General features: G+C 50.4%; 1 protein-coding gene across 3 annotated transcripts in view; it reads right to left on the bottom strand.

Moving 5' to 3' along the window:
• TOGARAM2 (TOG array regulator of axonemal microtubules 2) overlaps window positions 1–18,966 on the bottom strand; it is a 37,939-nt gene that overhangs the window by 1,180 nt on the left and 17,793 nt on the right. For 2 of the 3 annotated variants that reach the window (XM_006910355.2, XM_025045659.1), the window contains 8 exons: window positions 18,276–18,381; window positions 17,296–17,531; window positions 15,975–16,133; window positions 11,950–12,067; window positions 11,447–11,541; window positions 9,673–9,865; window positions 8,889–9,105; window positions 2,033–2,119 (listed from right to left, as the gene is read on the bottom strand). In XM_006910355.2, the coding sequence (XP_006910417.2) occupies window positions 2,033–2,119; window positions 8,889–9,105; window positions 9,673–9,865; window positions 11,447–11,541; window positions 11,950–12,067; window positions 15,975–16,133; window positions 17,296–17,531; window positions 18,276–18,381 (1,211 nt within the window). The remainder of the gene's footprint in view (window positions 1–2,032; window positions 2,120–8,888; window positions 9,106–9,672; window positions 9,866–11,446; window positions 11,542–11,949; window positions 12,068–15,974; window positions 16,134–17,295; window positions 17,532–18,275; window positions 18,382–18,966) is intronic. The other variant, XM_025045660.1, reaches the window with a different exon arrangement.

The following is an 18,966-nucleotide window of genomic DNA, read 5'->3' as shown; positions in this document are numbered from 1 at the left end:
CCCCAAGTCGTCTGGGGGGGTGTTGCTCCTGTCCTCAGCCACAGCCATGTTACCCGAAGTGCCTTCCTACTAACAATGCTTGCTTTATAATCAGTGCACTCTGCCTGTAGTCTGCAGGCAGGAAAAAAGCTGGCCAAGGCAAACAACACTGAGAGCAGCACTTTATTTATGGGGCAAAGAACTAGGAAGGTTCTGTAGGCCAAGACTTGCCCGGGGAAACTAACGTGGCCTGCGTCCTGACTCGGGCTCAGAGTTTTGCAGCGGGATTTCATGCTCGCAATGCCCGGAGAGGCAAGATGCTCTTCCATTTCAGAGGAGGAAACCAAGACTCGGGTCAAGAGCTGGCCCAAGACCACACAGCTAACGGGCAGAGCTGAGGCCAGCGGCCAGATCTGCTTGATTCCAAAGTTCACGCTCTTTCCAGACCTCACTGCCCCAAACCTTCAGGGGTTCTGCATTTCAGAGGCTGGTCTGGACTTCCATTTTTTCGTGAACCCCCTAATTTGTTCTTCCTTCATCAGCTTAACATCACTCAGTCCTTCAGAATATCTTCCAGCAGGAGCTCCACAGGGCCTCCTGATTTCAGAGCCAGCCCGAAACACTAGGGAAGGAGAGAGGAACGCCTGGGCCCCCTCAGCTCAGCCCGCCTCTCATGGGGTCCTTTCCTCTGGACTGTGTACACTGACTCTCAGTGCTCCCCAGGGGCTCCCCAATGTCACAGAGCCCTCAGAAGGAGAGGTGGTCCTCACTCCTGGGGGAGGCAGGAGCTCAGCTACTAGGAAAGTCTCCCAGAGGAGAGGGGCCTCGAGCCACTTCATCAAGTGGAATGAGCACCTGGAACAGGCTGTGAAGAAAGGGCACGATTAACAGCAAAGCTGCCCCAGTCAGTCCTTAGTTAGGGTGGGGGAGTGAGGGGGACACGGGAGGGGGTGCAGCACAAGGGAACAAACAGAAAAGTGCTCCTGATTAGCTACCTACTCCAAACAACTATAAATCAAACGTTTCCTAAATCTCCACTGACTCTCACCTGCAAATGAAGATGAGAATGCTCCCAAGGCAGGGCTCCCTTGCTGAGACCAAAGGATGAGGGGTACGTGTGCCCCCAACACAGCCACCTTGCCAGACCTGTGCACAAGGGCACTCTGCCCACAGTGAGACATTTACACTCCAGCCCCCAGGCAGCTTACTCCTCAGGAACCCAATCCCACCCACTCCTCAAGTCCACATTCCCGGATACGGGGAGGGGGAGATCACCTGGCCGGCAGAGTTAGGGCTCTCACACAGGCAGAGGAGGCAGTGGCCCCCTGGGAGTCATCATGAGGAAGAAAACCTCATTAAACTCAAGCTTAAAAGGCAGCTGAAGTAATTAGCAAAAGATTTACTCCTCTTAAGCTGTGCTATTATTAGTCCACACCTTGTGTCAATGGAAATTTTCTTCTCTGTCTCTCTGATCCCTAGTTAACAGAAACGCTGCATAGAAACTCTTGCTTTTGGGGTCTCTTGGAAATAGATAAAAAATATTTATAGTAAATGGATAATCTAAAGTGAGGTACCCACCCACCTCTGGGCCCTGTAAATTATCTATACAAGGACAGGAAGGCTTTCACCCAGAAAATGCTGATTTTGAGCAACAAACGGGGTTAAAATCTGGCCCGTGTCCTGCTCGCCTGGCTGCACATGCCGGAGAAGAGGAGATTTTGTCTGATTCTCGCGACAGTGCTGCTGCTGGCCAAGCACTTGCAAAGCGGTGCCTGTCTGCAAGGGGTCAGGTGACCTATAGGCTAGTGGCAGAGAGGAAGAAAGCACGATAGTTTCCTAAAAGTATGTTAGCTATGTACAAACCTGCATTTTGACCAAAAGTAAAGATCGTCTTCTGGCAACGTGGGGATTATCTTTAAAAAGTAGGTTATCAAAAAAAGTTTAAATGATCTGTGATCATTTTTGGTCTGGGATAACTGGGTGGTTCAACTAACTGTCTGCCATGAGAGAAGAACAGAGGTTGGCTGGAAGGCTTTGGGGGCGGGGCGCTCACCTGACAGACGGTCCGTGACATCGAGCACTGCCTGGCCACTCAGGAAATGCACCCGCCCAGCAAACGCTTGTAGGAGGCAAAGGTTGTCTGAAAGAGAGAGCGAGTGAGCGGCCGTGATGCTGGGCCTGAGCAATGGCACCAGCTGTTCGGTGCCAGGTGCCCACGATGCCTGTATGGGGAAGAGGCTCTTTGGGGAGCTGAATTAATTTTTCCAGGTCACAAGGGGCTACTTTATATGGGTTATTTGGAGAAGAGTGAGTAGCTTAGAATAAACTGTCTCCAAATAGGCCCTTTTCCTCCCACAGATCTTCATATTGTTTGTGCTTCCTCAAAATTACCGTGAGCTTTGAGGAAAAGGGGCGGTAGATAGAGAGAGATAAATAATAGATAGATGATAGATAGATAGATAATTGATAGACAGATAGATGATAATAGATGATTAATGATAGATAATTGATAGATTATTGATGATTGATTGATAACTGATAATTGATAGTAGATGATAGATGAATAAAAATGACAGATGGCTAATAGAGATAGATGGATAGACAGATATAGATGTGGGCATATAAATGTAGTTTTAGGAGAAACTGAGGCACTTAGCCATGGTCACACCAGAGTTCAGTAAAGGGTTGGGGTCAGGATTCAGAAATCACCTGACAGACGGTCTGTGACATCAGAGCCTGAACTCGTGCTCCAAGACACAGGACGTACCACAGCTGGGTGATCAGTTATCTCCACACTGAACATTTACTGATATTCTCTATGAAACAGGCACGGAGCTAGAGACTCAGTAAGACCAAAGGATGAGGGGTACACGTGATGAGGAGACAGACACTTAAACATGAAGCCCAACGCAGAGTCCGAAGCACCATGCTCGAGTGACTATGAGCCCGGGGAGGGGGCAGGGCGGTGTCTGAAGCGACTGTGACCAGCTCGTCGCAGACCGTCCCAGCCTTCCCCACTTTAGGGCTGAAGGTCCCATGTCCCAGGAAGATTCCCAGGCCCTGGCAAGCCAGGATGGCTGTTTACCCCATCAGGAGCGGAAGCTCCTGGCTGACTCTGGAAGGGGCAGAGGAGGGACTTTGTGAGTTGGGGGTGGGGACATGTTTATATCTCAATAGTTTTTATATCTCAAAATGTATATATAACCTCACTGCGTAAGACTCAGACCCAGATGACATACTTGCAAAGAAAGCAGTGTGTCCTCCACATGCCCCAGTCCACCTCTCAGGAGGCTGAGGGAAAAGGGGGAGTTTTAATCTTTTTCTAATTGTCCCAGCACCCCCACACCCACCCAGCACCCCAGCCACACCCAGCCCTGGAAGCCCAGCTTCCCCTGCCACCCAGCCATGCCAACAGGCAAAGCCTGGGGACCGAGCATCTCTGCACATGGATCTTGAAGGAGTGTTAACTGCAGAAAGGAACCACAAACGGTGAAGTCACAGCAAACGGGGATGGGGGTGGGGGAGTTCCAGGATAAAGAGGCTTTCTGCCATTCTTTTGATGGTATTTCTAAAGTCAACTCCAGCATGACCCCATGGATACTGAATTTAGAAGCTGCTCATTCTTCCTCCTTCTAGCTGATGTCTCCTGGTGGCAAACAAAGTCCTGCATTCCTTACGCAAGGTAAGGAAAGCAGCCTTCACCCAAGCAAGGCACACTAATCTAGAAAATACAGGAGGTAGGACCAGTCTCCTTTTCCCTCCCATTGCCTCTGCCGCGGAGCCTGGAGGCACCCAGCATGACTGGCTCCCAACACTTTGCGACCACAGCAGTCAGAGCATACAGTTCAATGGGAGCTGGGGCCAGTAACAAAATGCACTTTGCAGGGATGTGGCTGTGGGGCCTGCCTGTACCTATCAGGGAAATGAGGGGCATTACCACAGCAAGCCCCAGCAAGTGTGTCCTGGGGTCCCAGGAGCTGACCATCTCAAGGCCAGATTTCTCTTTGCAGGGGACAGAGATTAGGGACATGGCTGAGGAAGTATTTTCAGGTAAATCGCACCTTTTCTGAGTTCCTTCAATACCTCAGCACTGAGCCTCAGCATCCCCACTGATGTGCAATCAAAGCTTTGTTTTTCTATCGGGCAACCATTCTAGCTAAGAGCCAATTCCTACTTCCCTTGTTCCCTCCTGAGACCTGTAAAAGATATCGAGGAGAAAATGTACCTCTCTGCTGCTTGCAAAAGCTCCGTCCATAAGGCAAGAGTCTTTAAAATAATTTGTGCTGGGAGATAAAAGAACTGCCAGCCTCTAGAATATTGCAGTTTGCAAGAAGTGGTCTCGGGGTGTCTTGATAAGGCTGTAATTGTGTAAAAATAGGCTTTTAGACCATCGCCTGCATTATTGTGTGCAGGTGCTTCTCTTCGTTCCACTCCCATCATCGGCCTTGAACTCACCTTTGAGGACAAGGACTTCTCCCTCTCTGCTCTCTCCCCAAAACACTCAGTACAGGACATTCTCTGGATGCAGCTGGACCTCCCACTCCTGGCCACTAACATGGCCTCCCAGGGCAGAAAAGAAGTGAAAAACTTGGGGAGTACTTATAAATGCACATCCAGCAGACATCTGTGCCATACCATGCTCCTGCCGTGCCTGGCACACAGCAGATGCTCAATAAATTCTCACAGAGTACAGGGCAGTGTTAAAGCAGAGACACTGTTTGTCCAAGCTGGTTTAGAGATCCCAGAGCATCATGTCCTGGGTGGCTGGCCTCTCTTCTTCTGGCTACTGCTACAGGGCAGCGTGCTCACCTTTCAGGTCATATTCAGGTTTAATGAGAGGCAGCAAAACCTAGAGGTTAAGGGTGTGGGATCCAGGTCCAGATTGCCTGGGTTTGAATCCTGGCCCTTCCACGTTTTACTGTGTAACATTGGACAAGTCACATGGACAGTGGCAGCAAAGAAGCTGGAGTGAAACTGGACTCCAGACAATAAACTTAAGAATTATGATGTCACAATACAATAAGCTCAGTAAGTTATGATGTCACACAACTGAATTCTCTGTGGCCACCAAAACTAGGACTGGTCATTATGGGAAAAAAACTGGGAATGATCCTTTTAAACAAAAAATAATGCAAGCTATGGTATAGCTGTGACAAGTGAATCAAGTGTATAATCATATGTAAATGCTCATGCTCTGCCTTTAAAAAAAAAATCAGAATGTAAATTCAAATGTGTAATGTAAGCACAACCTCGTATATAAACAGGTACAGAAGAAAATATGTAAAACGGAAAATGCCAATTAATAATGGTTTCTTTTAGGTTTGGGGACTGCAAGTGAGTCTTTTCCTTTCAAATGCTTTGCATTTTCCATTCTCTCAGTAATTAATAAGTATATTTTTACAACGGTGGAAAGTAAACTTTATATTTTCAAGTTAACTAGAAAGTGCATAAAAACCTGGGAAACTGGATAGTGTTAAATGAAAGATGCAAAGTCAACATTGTATTTACATTCCGATTTTTAACCAGAGAAATCTCTATATCATGTAGACAAAAAATAGAAGAGACACTTTTAAGCAGCTGGTATACTAGAGCGACACCATGGATGAATTTGTAAATCCTATTAACAATATAATGTTGGTCATATGATTTATATAAGGTAATAAGGTTAAAGTCAGAGTACAAATAACAAAAGTAGACCCGAAGTCGCCCACTTTCAAGCTTATCTGCTCTCTCCAGCACTAGCCAGGAGCTGTGATAAATTAAGCCTTTGGGTGCTCAGCAGCTTCAATGCGGTCTGAGCAGGAGCAGGTGAGCTGTCAGCGCCTGATGTTTTAATTGGTGAAGTTTCTTCTGTAACTAACCCAGTAACGGAGCCCAAAGATAAAACCATCCAGTCAGCTTAGGAACTGCCTTGACACTTGCATTAATTGCCCTTGATACCTGGACTAAAATCAGAAAGTCTTGATGCTGAGTAGAAGGAATGCCACTCCAGCCTCGTTCCTGGAGAGGCCCCAACTCAGGCAGTGACAAAGGGCAGAAGTCAGGGAGCAAGATGGCCAACATGCCTCCTTCCTCACCATGCCCCAGAAAAGGGACATGGGCAGAATTCCCACCTGCTCTGTCAACCAGCGCACCACCTGTCCCACTCACCCTAAGGAAAACCAAAAAACTAGAAGAGATGTGGTAGCATCTCTTTATCTCTGAATTCCAGAATGAAGAGGGATCTTAAGAGGCCGCCTAAGAAGGCCGGCCTCCCAGTTTGGCCATGCGATCTGGACTTTGTGCCAGAAGACAGCCTAGCCTGGCTTTATTCTTGATCCCCTTGGCCCCCCGTAGAGCAGGAAATAAATATAACATACTGAGCTGTTGCTTTGTGATTTTTCACGTTTAAGTATTTCACAGCATCTCACAGTTCCTCTTTAGCTCGGAGCCCAGAATCCCTTATGGGGCATGAAAGAGCAGGCTTGGGAGAAAACTCTCTGCTCAAAGGGCTCCAAGCCAATTCCGGGAAGGTCCTCTGGGTGCTAAGGGTCCCCTAGGGACCACCAGACACAGCCTGGGTGATGTGGAAAGGAAGATTTACATCCCTTCTCTTCTATCCCACCTGTCCCATCTCTGCTTCTACAGCCCAATCCCCTCGGACAGTGGGAAGTTTAATTACGTGCATCTACATTACCCTCTGCAGGCCAGACTCAGACCATTCCAAGCAAATGAGAACCATTCCTGGAAAGAGTCTGACTCTACCCTGGCACACGCAGGCAGTGAGGAATGATCCTTGTCAGCAACCTAAATCCCTCCAGTTCTGACCTAAGTGGATATGAAAATTGGCTCATCACTTCCCAGCTAAGAACACTTCCGACACCAGTGTTACTGGTGAGGCTGAGAGGGTATGGCTCACAGCAAAGCCAGGCCTTGAGAGACCACTACCACACCTGTTCAAAATGACATGAAGCCAAGACCCTGCTGCTTCACCCTTTGGGCCCCAAGGGAGCATTTTGCCAGGGATTTACTGGGTTCCATCCATCCTTTGAGGCCAGCCTCATTCCATTCTAGCCTAGTGCTGACCTAAGCATCAGAGAGAAAGACAGTGCCCCTCATCACTGCCTCCATTGTCCCTGCACCAAGCCCTCCAGCTGATGGACCAGAGGAGACATCATCATCCACACTCAAGGACACCCTAGCCTAAGAGGTGTCTTCTTGGGAGCTGGAGCCTGCCTTAAGGTGTGGTCAGATCACAAAAGCAGGTTATCCCTAGGCCCCGTTTCCAGGGCACCCAGCCTAGGTGCTAACAGCAGGGTTCCAAGTAAAGTGGACCTGAGTCCTGTGACAATGCCGGACACCAGATCCTGTAGCCCAAAGCTTCAGAGCTCCCATGTGCTCAAGAGGCGGGCCCGATGGCCAAAATGGAAAGGAAAACTCCTGGAGGGGAAGAGTTAAAGGCTCCTCTCCCCAGGCAAGGGTGCTTATGCTCTTCAAACAGCTAAAGCCTATTTTGTGTGGTGTAGTTTTTCCTAGTAAATCCAGGACCCGCGGTGATTTACCAGGAGCCTTGGTTATTGGCAACAGCAATCTCACTTACCCAGAGCAGCACTGAGAACAAGCCGTAATTTAGAGCTGGATTTATATTGTTTGTTCTACAGCAACAAACTCAGCAAATCATAAATTCCCACTGAGATGAAGAGAGGAAATTGACGGTATTTATGAACTCGAGAGGCAGAGAAGGGCCTGACCGAGCCTTTGATTTGTAACTAAAACTTCTCCTGGAGGCTCCAGCCAAGGACACAGTGCTGTCCCAGCCCCAGAAAGCTGGGCTCAGGCCAGGGTACAGGGATGGGGAGGAGGGGTGGTGTGCCAGGCGGGGTTTCTAGCCTCACCATGGGTGCTAAAGATAGGACATCGCTCTGTGCTCATCAGGACATACAGCGACAAGGCAAACAAAGATGTTCTCAGATCATAAGCTTGCATCAAGGCAAGACTGATTTGCAAAAACTCATGGTTCTACTGGTTGGGACATAAATCTACTCATGTCCTACATTCTCACACGCAGTGGAGGTTTTGAACTTGCACTTCAGCCTTTGTACTAGATATACCAAATATCACCTTCAAATCATCTATGAAGGGAATGGAGACCAGAAGTAGATGCACCAAAAATTCCACCTAATGTTTAAGTTGCAAAGCCCATGGGAACCGGGGACTCTCGCCTTTCCTGATATGTCTCCCACAGCTCCCTCCTTTTTCCCTTTTTATTCCTCCCCCAACTCCTCTCCAATTTCACTCCCCTCAACCCAAATCCCTCCCACCTGAAGCCCTGGCTCCAAACAATCTTCCTAAAAGGCAACTCTTACCCATTCCACATTCAAATAGCCAATGGAATCTCAGCCTAACTCCTGTGGCAGACAATCAAGGTGGCCTGCCACCCAGCCCACCCACCCATCAGCTTTGTCCTCTTTAACATGCTTGCCCTGCAGTCTCACCAGCATCCCACCTGGTCCCCATACAAGCCACATTCACTGCTACCATCTCCACAACTAAGGAAATTGTTGACAACCCTTCCCCACTCCTTCCCGGCAATCCTGACCTATTTTTTCCTTCAGTGTTCTAATGGCTCACATGTCGTGGTGCTGCGTGACCCTGGGTGAGTCATTTGCATCACGTGTACTAAAGGAGGCAAGACTACATCATCTCCACATTTCCTCTACCTCTCACCATCAAGGGTGAAGACACACAGGCGGCTGCGAAATGGCAAAGCTGTCAACCAAGAACCTCGGAGCCTCTGGGCTGCTACCCCTGCCCTATGCAACCTCTGGGAAAACATTTAATCAATGCCTTTCACCGCTCTGCTGATTCCCCAGCAGGAAGGGAGCCAGCTGGCCACCAGAGCCCTGTGGGGGCCGTGACAGGGGACTCACCCAGACTCTCAATCATTGCATCCAGCGCAGTCACAGCAGCAGCATAAATCCCCGAGTTCTTGGAGTTGAGGTTGTCTGCAACGGCAATGATGACAGAGAGCAGCATGGGGTGTAAGCTCTCTCTGAGGAGAGGAATCATCTTGGCAAGGGACTCGAGCGCCCACTGGTTCACTTTCTTGTTGGCATCCTGAAGCCTTGGGGTGAAAGCATCAAAGACCTATGGAGGGAACAGAAACCAAGAGCCCATGGGAACCCGAGCTAGGCAGGAGTCCCACAGCCCAAGGTCTGTTGACTTCAAGCCTGTGTCTCAACTACTTGGCTATATGGTTTGACAGTCAGCAGCCTCGCTCCTGGAAGAAGCAGGCTCTGTTCTGGTTTCCAGCCTGTAAAAGGCCTGTGCCTGGCCCTAACCCACCTGACCAGCAATCCTGGCCTAGTTGACTGGCCCCAAAACATTATGCACATAGCTAACCAGCAGCAGCCCTCAGCTACAGCATCCTCCACTTCTGCCCTCTTCCCCATAAATCTGCTAGAGGGATAAGTGATGCCCAGGACACCTCTGAGCAGCCCCAAGGAGCCTGGTGGAGGGCAGTGCCCTGGTCCCTCTCAGCCACTTCCAGGTGGCCTTAGAGCATCACCAAGGCAACTGGACAGCAAATGCTTGTTGGTCTCCCTTTACGCTGAGGGGCCTGGCTCAAAGTCTCACCCTGTTCAGAGTTTTCCAAATTGAAGTTGCACCCACAGGGGAGAGACAGGTGGAGGGCAAGAGTGTGGTGGCGCTCACCTGCACCAGGTTGGCGGTGATGAGCTCTGGCTTGGCCTTGCAGTGCTCAAGGAGCCGCGCCACGCCTTCCATCCGAGACTGGTACTCTTTGGCCTCCAGCAGCCGTGTCAGCTCCCTCAGCTGCTCCGCCACCTCCTGTCCACCCCGCACGGAGGAGCGCAGCCCCGCCAGCCGCGGGCCATTGGAGTGGAGCCTAAGTGGAGGGAGCATCTGACTCGGGCAGCCCCAGGGGATGGACACACCTCTTGTCCCATGCCCCCGCCCACGGACAGGTGAGTCTGTGATAAGAGTGTCACCAGGTTTGTCCAGTCCCAGTTTCTCCTTCGCCTGATTTTTGGGGATTCTGGAAATCTCTTTTCCTTGGGGGACAACAATATGGTTGCCTAGAGCCCCAACCCCTTGTTGGGGGGCAGGGCCCTCTCTTTCTGCATTATTTTTTTTCTTTTCAGAAGTAAAGAGGTGGGAATCCATGGAAGGCTGACCAGTGTCCAGTCAATCTAAGAGCAGGGGAAGACCTTGCCAGGTGCCTGGATCCTGAGCCCTGCTCACGGTCCTCCGGTAACTAGGGAAATGTTAAGAAGCCATGTTCTCTTACGCAGGGGCCACAAGCCCACCATCCTGGCCCTTTCCAGCCAACATGAGAGCAGCTTCATGCAGAACTCCTAGCTCTGCTCCGGCTCAGAGCCTGGGTCTTTGAGCTCGTGCCCTACAGCCAAGTCCCACCCAACAGAGCCCAACATCATTTAGTCACTCATTTCTACAACCCACACTCTTTGCCTACTGAATGCCAAGCGCTGTGCAGGGCACTGAGAACAGCACGATGAGCGATACGATCTTTGCCCTAGGGGGTTCACAGACCAATGGGAGACATCACAGGTAAGTCAACGGGCCGACAGCGGACTGAAGAACAGGACAACCTATCCACCCAGAGGACATGGAAGCACAGAGTGTCAGAGAGAGCTTCTGGGAGAAGGTGACCAGAGAGCCGAATCTCATGGAAACTCGCAGAATAGGCACATTCTAGGTGCAGATGGCACAGCATCAGGCAAAGGGACGGCAGAAGCAAAGGCACAGTCGGCCCATTATTCCTCCTGAAGTGGTCAGCGGTCACCTGTCCTGCGTACGTGCTAACAGGATCTCTTCACGCAGGCGCTAAGCGTTCACTCGCCCATTCAGTAAGTATTAGGAGCTCCTTACGATGTTCCAGACACTGTTCTAAGTACTGAGGATGCAGCGGGGAACCACAGAGAGTCCCTTTTCTCTTAGAGTTTACATTCCCTTTGGGGAGACAGATAAGACAGAAGGAAATAGACTAGGACAAACAGACAGAGGGACGAGGGCTGTAGCAGCCATTGGCGCGGTCAGAGAAAACCTCTCCGGGCATCTGAACAGAGACCCAGTGAGCCTGGCACAGAGCTCCTCAGCCCATTTCCTCTCATCTAGTCCCATCCCTCTGATGGAGAAAGGATCCGCTGCTCTAAGCGGATGGACAAACGCTGAGCTCACACAGACAGGCTGACCGACAGCAGATCTCACCCCCGACCCCAGCCAAGACTGTGGGAATCCACTTCTACTGGCAGAGGCTCCTGAGCCCAGGATTTGGTGTCCTTGAGATTTGGGTGGAGGAACACTCCTATAAATTCTCCCACTAGTGCTACAGACCCATGTAGGTCTCAGCCATAGCCCAGATCCACACTTCCTCCCAGAGCCTCCCCTGGCCGCCTTTATTGGCAGTCTTGGATGTGGAACCCCAGAGAGACAGGAGAAGACATACCCATTCTCGCCTGGCAGACCATTCTCCCACACCTCCAGACTCCTTGACACCTTGCGGCCTTTGGCAGACGGAAGTTCATTACTATCTTCTATTCCCTTGAAAAATACGCACAGAACTTGAGCCAAAAGGAGTAGCCTCTAGGGAAGTGCCAGACACTCCAACCTACACCACAACAGAAATAACCTCTTCCACCTGGGGGAGCTTTGGAGGGCACAGTTGAGCCTTCCGGAGCACTGCTACTTGGTGCCAAGTAATGGGGGTCAAGACCCCCATTTCACAGATGAAAGCGTGGAGGCCCAGGGAGGCTCAAGGGACACAGGCTGTGAAGGGCAGAACCAGTCTAAGCACAAGGGAAGGAAATCACATTTATCCCACCTGGCAGGTGTTGTAGGTGAAATACAAGCCTCTGGAGGGCGCTCCCACACACACCCTGACCAGCATGAGGACTCCCAGGCTCAGCTCTCGGCCCCCACTCAAGACCCGCTCACAGCCCGCCAACTCACCCGCTGTTTAATGGCCGCCATAACCTTCTGCAAGTCGTGGGATGGGAGGGACTGCTTCAGAAATGCATCGAACTTCGTGTTCAACATCAAGATATTCACCATCTTCCGGCCGTAAAATCTGCCATAGGAAGACGAGTAAGATAAAGAAACAGCCACAGAAATGCATCACGAAGTTGCTTTACAATTTTATATAATTTTCTAATTATAGTAAGAGAGTTTTTAATACTGTTTCTAACTATAACAATAATCCCTACCCAATTAAAAATTAGATTCATAAAAGAATAAACATCATCCATACTCCCATTACCAAGAGAAAATCACTATTCATTTTACATGTTTTCTTATAGTCTTTTTCCCATGTGCATACATTTTAGTTGCTATCAGAATGTATATATACAACTCATATCGAGCTTTTTTTACTTAATCATTAATCATCTTCCCATGTCATCTTTTTAATGGCTACATAATATTCATTGGATGGCTGTACCAAAATGTACTTAACTTTTTTCTGGTATGGGACATTTAGAAGTCAGAGGAAGAATGCAGTGGGGCAGTATAGGAGAGAGTGGTCAGCTCTACCTGGTGAATGGGATGAGTGGGGAAGAGAATCAAGGAGGGCTTCATAGAAGAGGTGACCCTTGGGTTGGGACTCAAAAGATGAGTAGGAGTTTATAAGTAGGACAGAATTAGTGAGTAAGTGGGAGGAAGGAGCTATTCTAGGGTCCATAAGATAATCTGACACATCAGCAGCTGTGTAGTTGGAGAATAGTGAGCAGGGACTGGACTCAGGAAGACAGTAGGCTGAAGAAGAAGGTAGGACCAATTCAGGCAGATGGGAAGAAGTCGGGCTTTAGCCTGCAGGCAATGAGAAGCTGAGGAAGGATTAGATTTTCACTTTAATCAAAATGTCTTTGGCAACAGTGTGGAGGATCTTTGGAGACAAGGCTGGGAGACAGAAGACCGATTAGGGGGCTACCTAGAATAGTCCAGGCAAGTGACTGGTTCTGAAAAAGACCTGAAGTAAGGCAGTAGAGTGGAGGCACGAGAGAGTGATCAGGTTCAAGAGCTGCTAAGGAAGTTGAAACTGCAGGACTCAGTAGCTGATTGAAAGTGGAGCTTGAAGCGCTGAATGAACATGATCATATTTTGCTCACTCTAAGACTTTCTTGATTGTAAAATGCACCATTAATCTATTTTCTACTAAGAAAAAAAAAAAACAGAAAAAGAGAACACTGGCTATATTCACCGCTTTCAATGACACTGCCTCACATGTGAAGACAACCCTTTCACAGGCTATCCCAGAAAGAGAAGGTAGCATTACTTGTGGGTAGTATCCTTAGGCCAGATAAAATGCTTGGTGATTGCAAGAAAATGTGGAACTTTGGTCATTCCTTCAATGATGAATGTTTGCATTAATATCTAATTTGTACCCATCTCTCTATTTCCATGCCTTTTCTCATATGCAATAACTTTTCGTTTCAATGCCGAGTAATAGTGTAATATTTCTAAGACATTTTAAACAGCAATTAAACTCAATGATTCCCCATGGAGCATCCACAGTGACTTCTTAAAATAAATATGAGAGGCTAACAAGCAAAGAAGGCTCATAGCATAGGTCCTACAATGCAAATTTTAATTCAAAGGCTTATACTATGAGCAACAATGAATTTGCAGATGTGCAGATAGTAAAACCTAAGTTACAACTGCTGCCTGGCCAACAGCAACTGTGAGATGCCTCTGATTATAAAATATTAAAATGTAGGGGAGAAGTGTGTCTTGGAATCAATGAAGTATGAAATTTCTCATTTAGCATCCTAGATGACTCAGTAAATAATAGTGACTTTTAACAATAGAGGGAACATAGCCAGAGAAGCAGGTCTGGGGAGAAGGCGATGAGTTCATTTAGGGACACTTTGCACTAAAGATGACGGTTGGACATCCTGGTGATGGGTCCTGTGGCGGCATCAGAGATACGGGACTGAGAGGGTGTGGGCTGGAGTGAGAAGTTGGGAAGCATTAGAGTTTTAGTGTGGCTGGAGCCACAGGAAGAAATGACGCTGACCAGGGAAAGTCATAAGCGGGGAACGAGGACTAAATGCACTCCTGCAGCCACCTACATTCAGAGGGCAGGTAGGGTAGGGAACTGGCCACAGAAAGACAAGGAGAACCAGGGAGTGAAATCAGAAAGAACAGGGTTCCCAGAAGGAAAACGAAGTGTAGTCAACGCCATCCAACCAAGAGAGAGGTCAGAATGGAGAAGGGTATTAGATCTGCAGAAATCGTAGTCCTCGATTTCCATCCCCGCAACAGCAATTAAAACAAACCAACCAAAACCTTTTTCTTCCCCGACAACTGTGCTTGTTTTAGTAAATGGCAGTATCATTCACGCAGTTGTTCAGTTTATAAACCTAAGAGTCATCTTTGATCCCTCTTTGAAAGCCTCACCACCTACCTCCTGTTGGCTCTGCCTTCAAATTATACCCAAATCCACCTCTGCCAGCCTCCAGCGCCTGTGCCCGGACTATGGGAAAGCCATCGATCTGGTGTCCTCCTCCATCCTGGACCCCTCCCCCACTATCAATCCTCCAATGAGCAGCCAGAGAGAGTTTTTTTTTTTTTCCCAAATAAAAGGCTAGCAAACATATACAGAAACATTAACTAGTAATGGGGGAAAAAGGGCTCTCTGAAACAATGCTGAGCTGACGCTTTTACCCATTAGATCAATAAAAATTAGAGACCCAGATATTGCATAGTAGTGAGGATGTAGGCACCTGGGGCACGGCATGAGGGAGGCAGAGGGAGCAGCATGCAGAAGAGCTCCTGGCAATGCTTGGGCTGCCCCTGACCACGGTCCCTGTTCCTGGGCATATTCCCAAAGACATTCCCCCTGGGCTTCGTCAGGGGCACGTAGGAAGATGTGCTGTGCAGCACTATTGCATCGGGGAAGGTGAGAGAAATAGCATGCACCACATCCCTCCAGGGAGCATCCTCAGCCTGTCCTCATGAATGCCCTGCCTGGGATGCAACAGAGTGCAGAGTGGACGTGCCCTCCGGAGCTGCACAGGGCGGGCTGTGGTCTCCAGACATGGTAATAACATGCTGTGAGCTGAGAAGGGTGGTTAACTGGACCTCGAACCTGGATTCTAAAGGTAATCAATCAGAACCAATCACTCTCCTGCTTCAAACCAGCTAATACCGCCTCATGCTCCTGCTAAAAATTCCTCCAGTGGTTTCTGGTCACACACAAACCAAAATCCCAACTCCCCACCAAGGCCTGTGAGGAACCCCCGGCCTAGCTCCGTCCTCTCCACCCACCACGCCCCACCACTCACGGTGCTCTGCCCAGCCCAGCCCAGCCTTTCCTTTCCTAGAACACAGAACTTATTCCCGTCCAGGGGGCCTTTGCACCATTTTCTTTGCCTGGGATGCCCGCGCCCCAGACCCTCAAAGAGCTGGCTCCCACTAGCAGTCAGTGCTCAACTCAAATGTCACTCTTTAGAAAGCTCTCCCCGAGCTCTCAGTCCAAAGTAGCCACACCCCATTCTCCATTATATCTTGTTTTTGCCTCTATGTCCTTATCTGTACCTGAAGTAATCATAATTATTTATTGGTTATTATTCATCTATCCCACTAGGAGGTAAACTCCAAGACAGCAGAGGCATTTTTCTTATTTCCTATGATAGTCATAAAAACAGAAATAGTGCTCACTAAACGTCTCTTGAAGAAAATGAATAAATAGTCTTTAGAGATGATGGAGCTGGGACGGAACAGGAGCAGTGGCTCGAGAGAGAATGGAAGGTGAGAGGGTGGAGGTGGGGACTGCTGGCCGGTCCCTGGCTATGACAGTGGGGAGAGATGGGACGACAGCTGTGAAGGAAAGGACACAGCTTCCACCCATCCAACTGTCCCTCCGCGTGATGCTGGCGAAGCTGAGCTGTGGGGCCAGGGCCCTCGGGGGTGGCTGGTCGCCTCAGCTGCCCTGGGCCGGCCTGTCCGCAGCCCCTAGGCTCCTGGCCTTGTGTTACCTGGTGTGCTGGTTGGAGTCCTGCGCCAGCCTCACCAGGTTGTGCACCAGCATGTCTGTGCTGTCCCTCGTGCCCGAGAGAAGCTTCTCAGCACCGATCTGCTCCAGAACCGCTGAGAGGTGCTCGGCAGTGCATTTCCGGACTAAGGGGTTACGGTGGCTGAAAGGAAACACAATCACGGTCAAGAGCTCAGTCAAGGAACAGAGTGCAGGGGGCGGGGCGCAGACTGGCTCACGTGGACCTGCAATTGTGCATCCATGTTTCAAAAGGTGATGGGCTCTGAATTCTGTCTCGTGTGAGCTAAGGGGAATCTTTGTCAGTCACTTCCTGACGATAGAACGAAAGACGATGACAGCAACCATGGGACAGGGGCCTGACGACTGAGACCCCTTGGTGTCCCCCAGATACACCTGTGCCCACCGCTCTCTGCGCCTTCCTGAGTTCGGAGTCCGCCTTTGTCTAAACGCACTTCCCCATCTTTCCTCCACCTAGAAAGATCCTACCCAACCCAGGTCTCCTCTGCCTTCCCCAGCCCCTGAGGCAGAACCAGACACTCCCTAGGGTAGCACTGCCCCTGCCCCCTAGGAAGTACAGATATACCCCTGCCGCTCCCCAGTCAGGTGGAACGCCCAGGGAGTGAGCACCTAGTCACCCTCTCAGCTGAATCAGCAGTGCCCGCTGTTCCTGGCACACGCCCACACTGAGTGGGAGTTGACTGCACATTTGTTAAGCTGAGTTGAGACAGGAGGGAGTGACGGGGAGCTGACGGGTGATTTGGTAGCCATCACAAGGGGAGCCTGAAATCTTACAAGAGAAACCCATTGGGATATCATGTCTTTCTTTTTCACCTTATCTAAGCAGGGCTTCTGTGTTCACAAACACAGAAACTAGCCCCTTCCTCCTCCGCAGAAGGCCAAGCAGTGCCAGCTAAACGGTGAGGTTTTGTGCCTTACTCTCCTGACTCCCAAATTTCATCAGAAAGAAACACCCCTCCCCTGGGAGAGGGGCAGGCGCTCCTCAGACACGGTGTGGGCTGCCTCTGCCGCCCGGTCTCCAGGGAAGTCACCGAGGCCACTATGAGCTCCCCAGTCTTTAACAGAACAAAGTACCTCTCCCTTTTCAGACAGGGCTCAGGGCTGCCCAGATTTCACCTTGTCATTTCCAGTGTGGCCCAGGAGAGGTGGGAGAGAAGCCCGCCAGGAAGCGGGGGGCCCCCTCCCCCAGCTAAATTCTTGAGGAACTTTCTCCAGCCCCCCTCCTCCTATTCCAGGGCCACTCCCCTGGACCACCCCCACCCCTCAGACAACTGGCCACCACCTACTAGATGCCCGCCGAGGTGAGGGCCACCAGGGAGCGGGCGGGGGTCACATGCTCCACCATGGCCCCCAGGGACCGGTTGGCTGCTCTCTGGATAAACTCGCTGGTGTTCCCCATCTTCTGGAGCAAGCAGCGGGCGATCTCTTCAGCTTCCTGGTCCATATTCTTCTTCAAGGCCCGGAAGAGGTCTCCCAGGGTGCTGATGGCCAAGCGGGACACCTTGGAGCGGAGGTTGGTGACCTTGGGGAGAGACAGGAGAGGGACCCTCCAGGACTGCTGGACCCTGCCGAGGACTCCAGAACATGCCAAGAGTGCACACCCTGCTCCTGCCGCCTCTGCCTGCGCCCCAGGCCTAGGCCTGACCAGGCTGGAACCCAAAACCTCGCAGCAGCTCCCGGCAAAACAGTCCCATTTTTAAAAATTACTATTACTGTTGTTATCATCATAATTACTAATTCCAGCATTATCATTAACATTTGAAATGTGTATAACGGTCTACAATGTACTTTCACAAACTGTGTTCAATTGGAGTTTTACAAGGCCCCACACTCGAACAGTCTATTCCCAAGGGGTGAGGAGGGGTGCACAGCTTCTACCTGTGATAAGATGCATCTTGTTGCCCCTCTGGGTCCAGCTTTGGCTAAGCACCAGCCCCCTGGGAGAAAGGACTCGGGAGGGGCTACAACCGCCCCGTAGTTGGAGACCTGGCTCAGAACACTCCATCCTCCTTCTGGTGTTTTGGGTACAGAGGACAATGCGTGGTTGCGACACAGAAACAAGGAGACCCCAAGCTTCCGTTTTCCAATCTGAGGAATGGGTACCTACCTCCCACCTCACTGGCTAAGACCTGAGAAGTAAGCGAGGATGCCACGGGCCCCTCCGTGGCTGCTGTGTGACCTGCACTGAGTAACAGTCCCAGGGAAGGGGGACTGGCTCCGGGGTGGGGCGGAGTACATCGTACACGGGCTGTTGGTGAGGCCTCACCTCCCCAGTCACAGCCAAGGACACGTCGTGCAGCCTCCCAGCAAGGATCTCCGCGTGACAGGCCGCCAGGCGCTGGATGCTCACCAGGCCCTTCTCTTTCATCTGCCTGAGAAGCAAGTCCAGGCCCTGTCACAGGCGGGGGTGGGGGAGGGGCCCACCCCCTGTGCAGACCAGGGGCACCTATGCCACTACCCTCCCCCCACTACAGAAAAGTAGGATTCGGTGGCCCCGAAGGCAGTGTAAAAGCCATTTTATGGGGCCCCTGGCTCATCCTCACCCAAGAGGGAAGCCCAACACCAAGACCCAGGCTATGCTTGGCACAAAGCCAGAGCCTTCAAGAGAGGGTACTTGAGCATGAGGACTGAAGATGGGGAGGGCTTTCTGCAAATGTTCTGGCCCCACAATCTGCTCACGACTCAGATCGTACATCCGCCAGCACAGCGGTAGGAACGCTGGGAGCAGATGGAACTTGATTTAGAGAAATAAAGGGCTGTGACCTTTCTAAGCCCCCCTAAGTATTGTGGAGCCAAATTTATACTTGTCACTCTTGGGCCTGATGTGCCACAGAACAGTGCACAGGGCTGTTGGACATCACAGGGCAGACACAGGCGGCTACACTTTCTCTCTCTCTGTCTCTGTCTCTGTCTCTCTGTCTCTGTCTCTCTCTCTCTCTCTCTCTCTCTCTCTCACA

Source organism: Pteropus alecto, unplaced genomic scaffold (genome assembly GCF_000325575.1).
Source record: "Pteropus alecto unplaced genomic scaffold, ASM32557v1 scaffold61, whole genome shotgun sequence".
NCBI lineage: Eukaryota > Metazoa > Chordata > Mammalia > Chiroptera > Pteropodidae > Pteropus > Pteropus alecto.
Note: the sequence above shows the minus strand (reverse complement) of the source record. Positions and strands in the feature narration are given on the sequence as shown.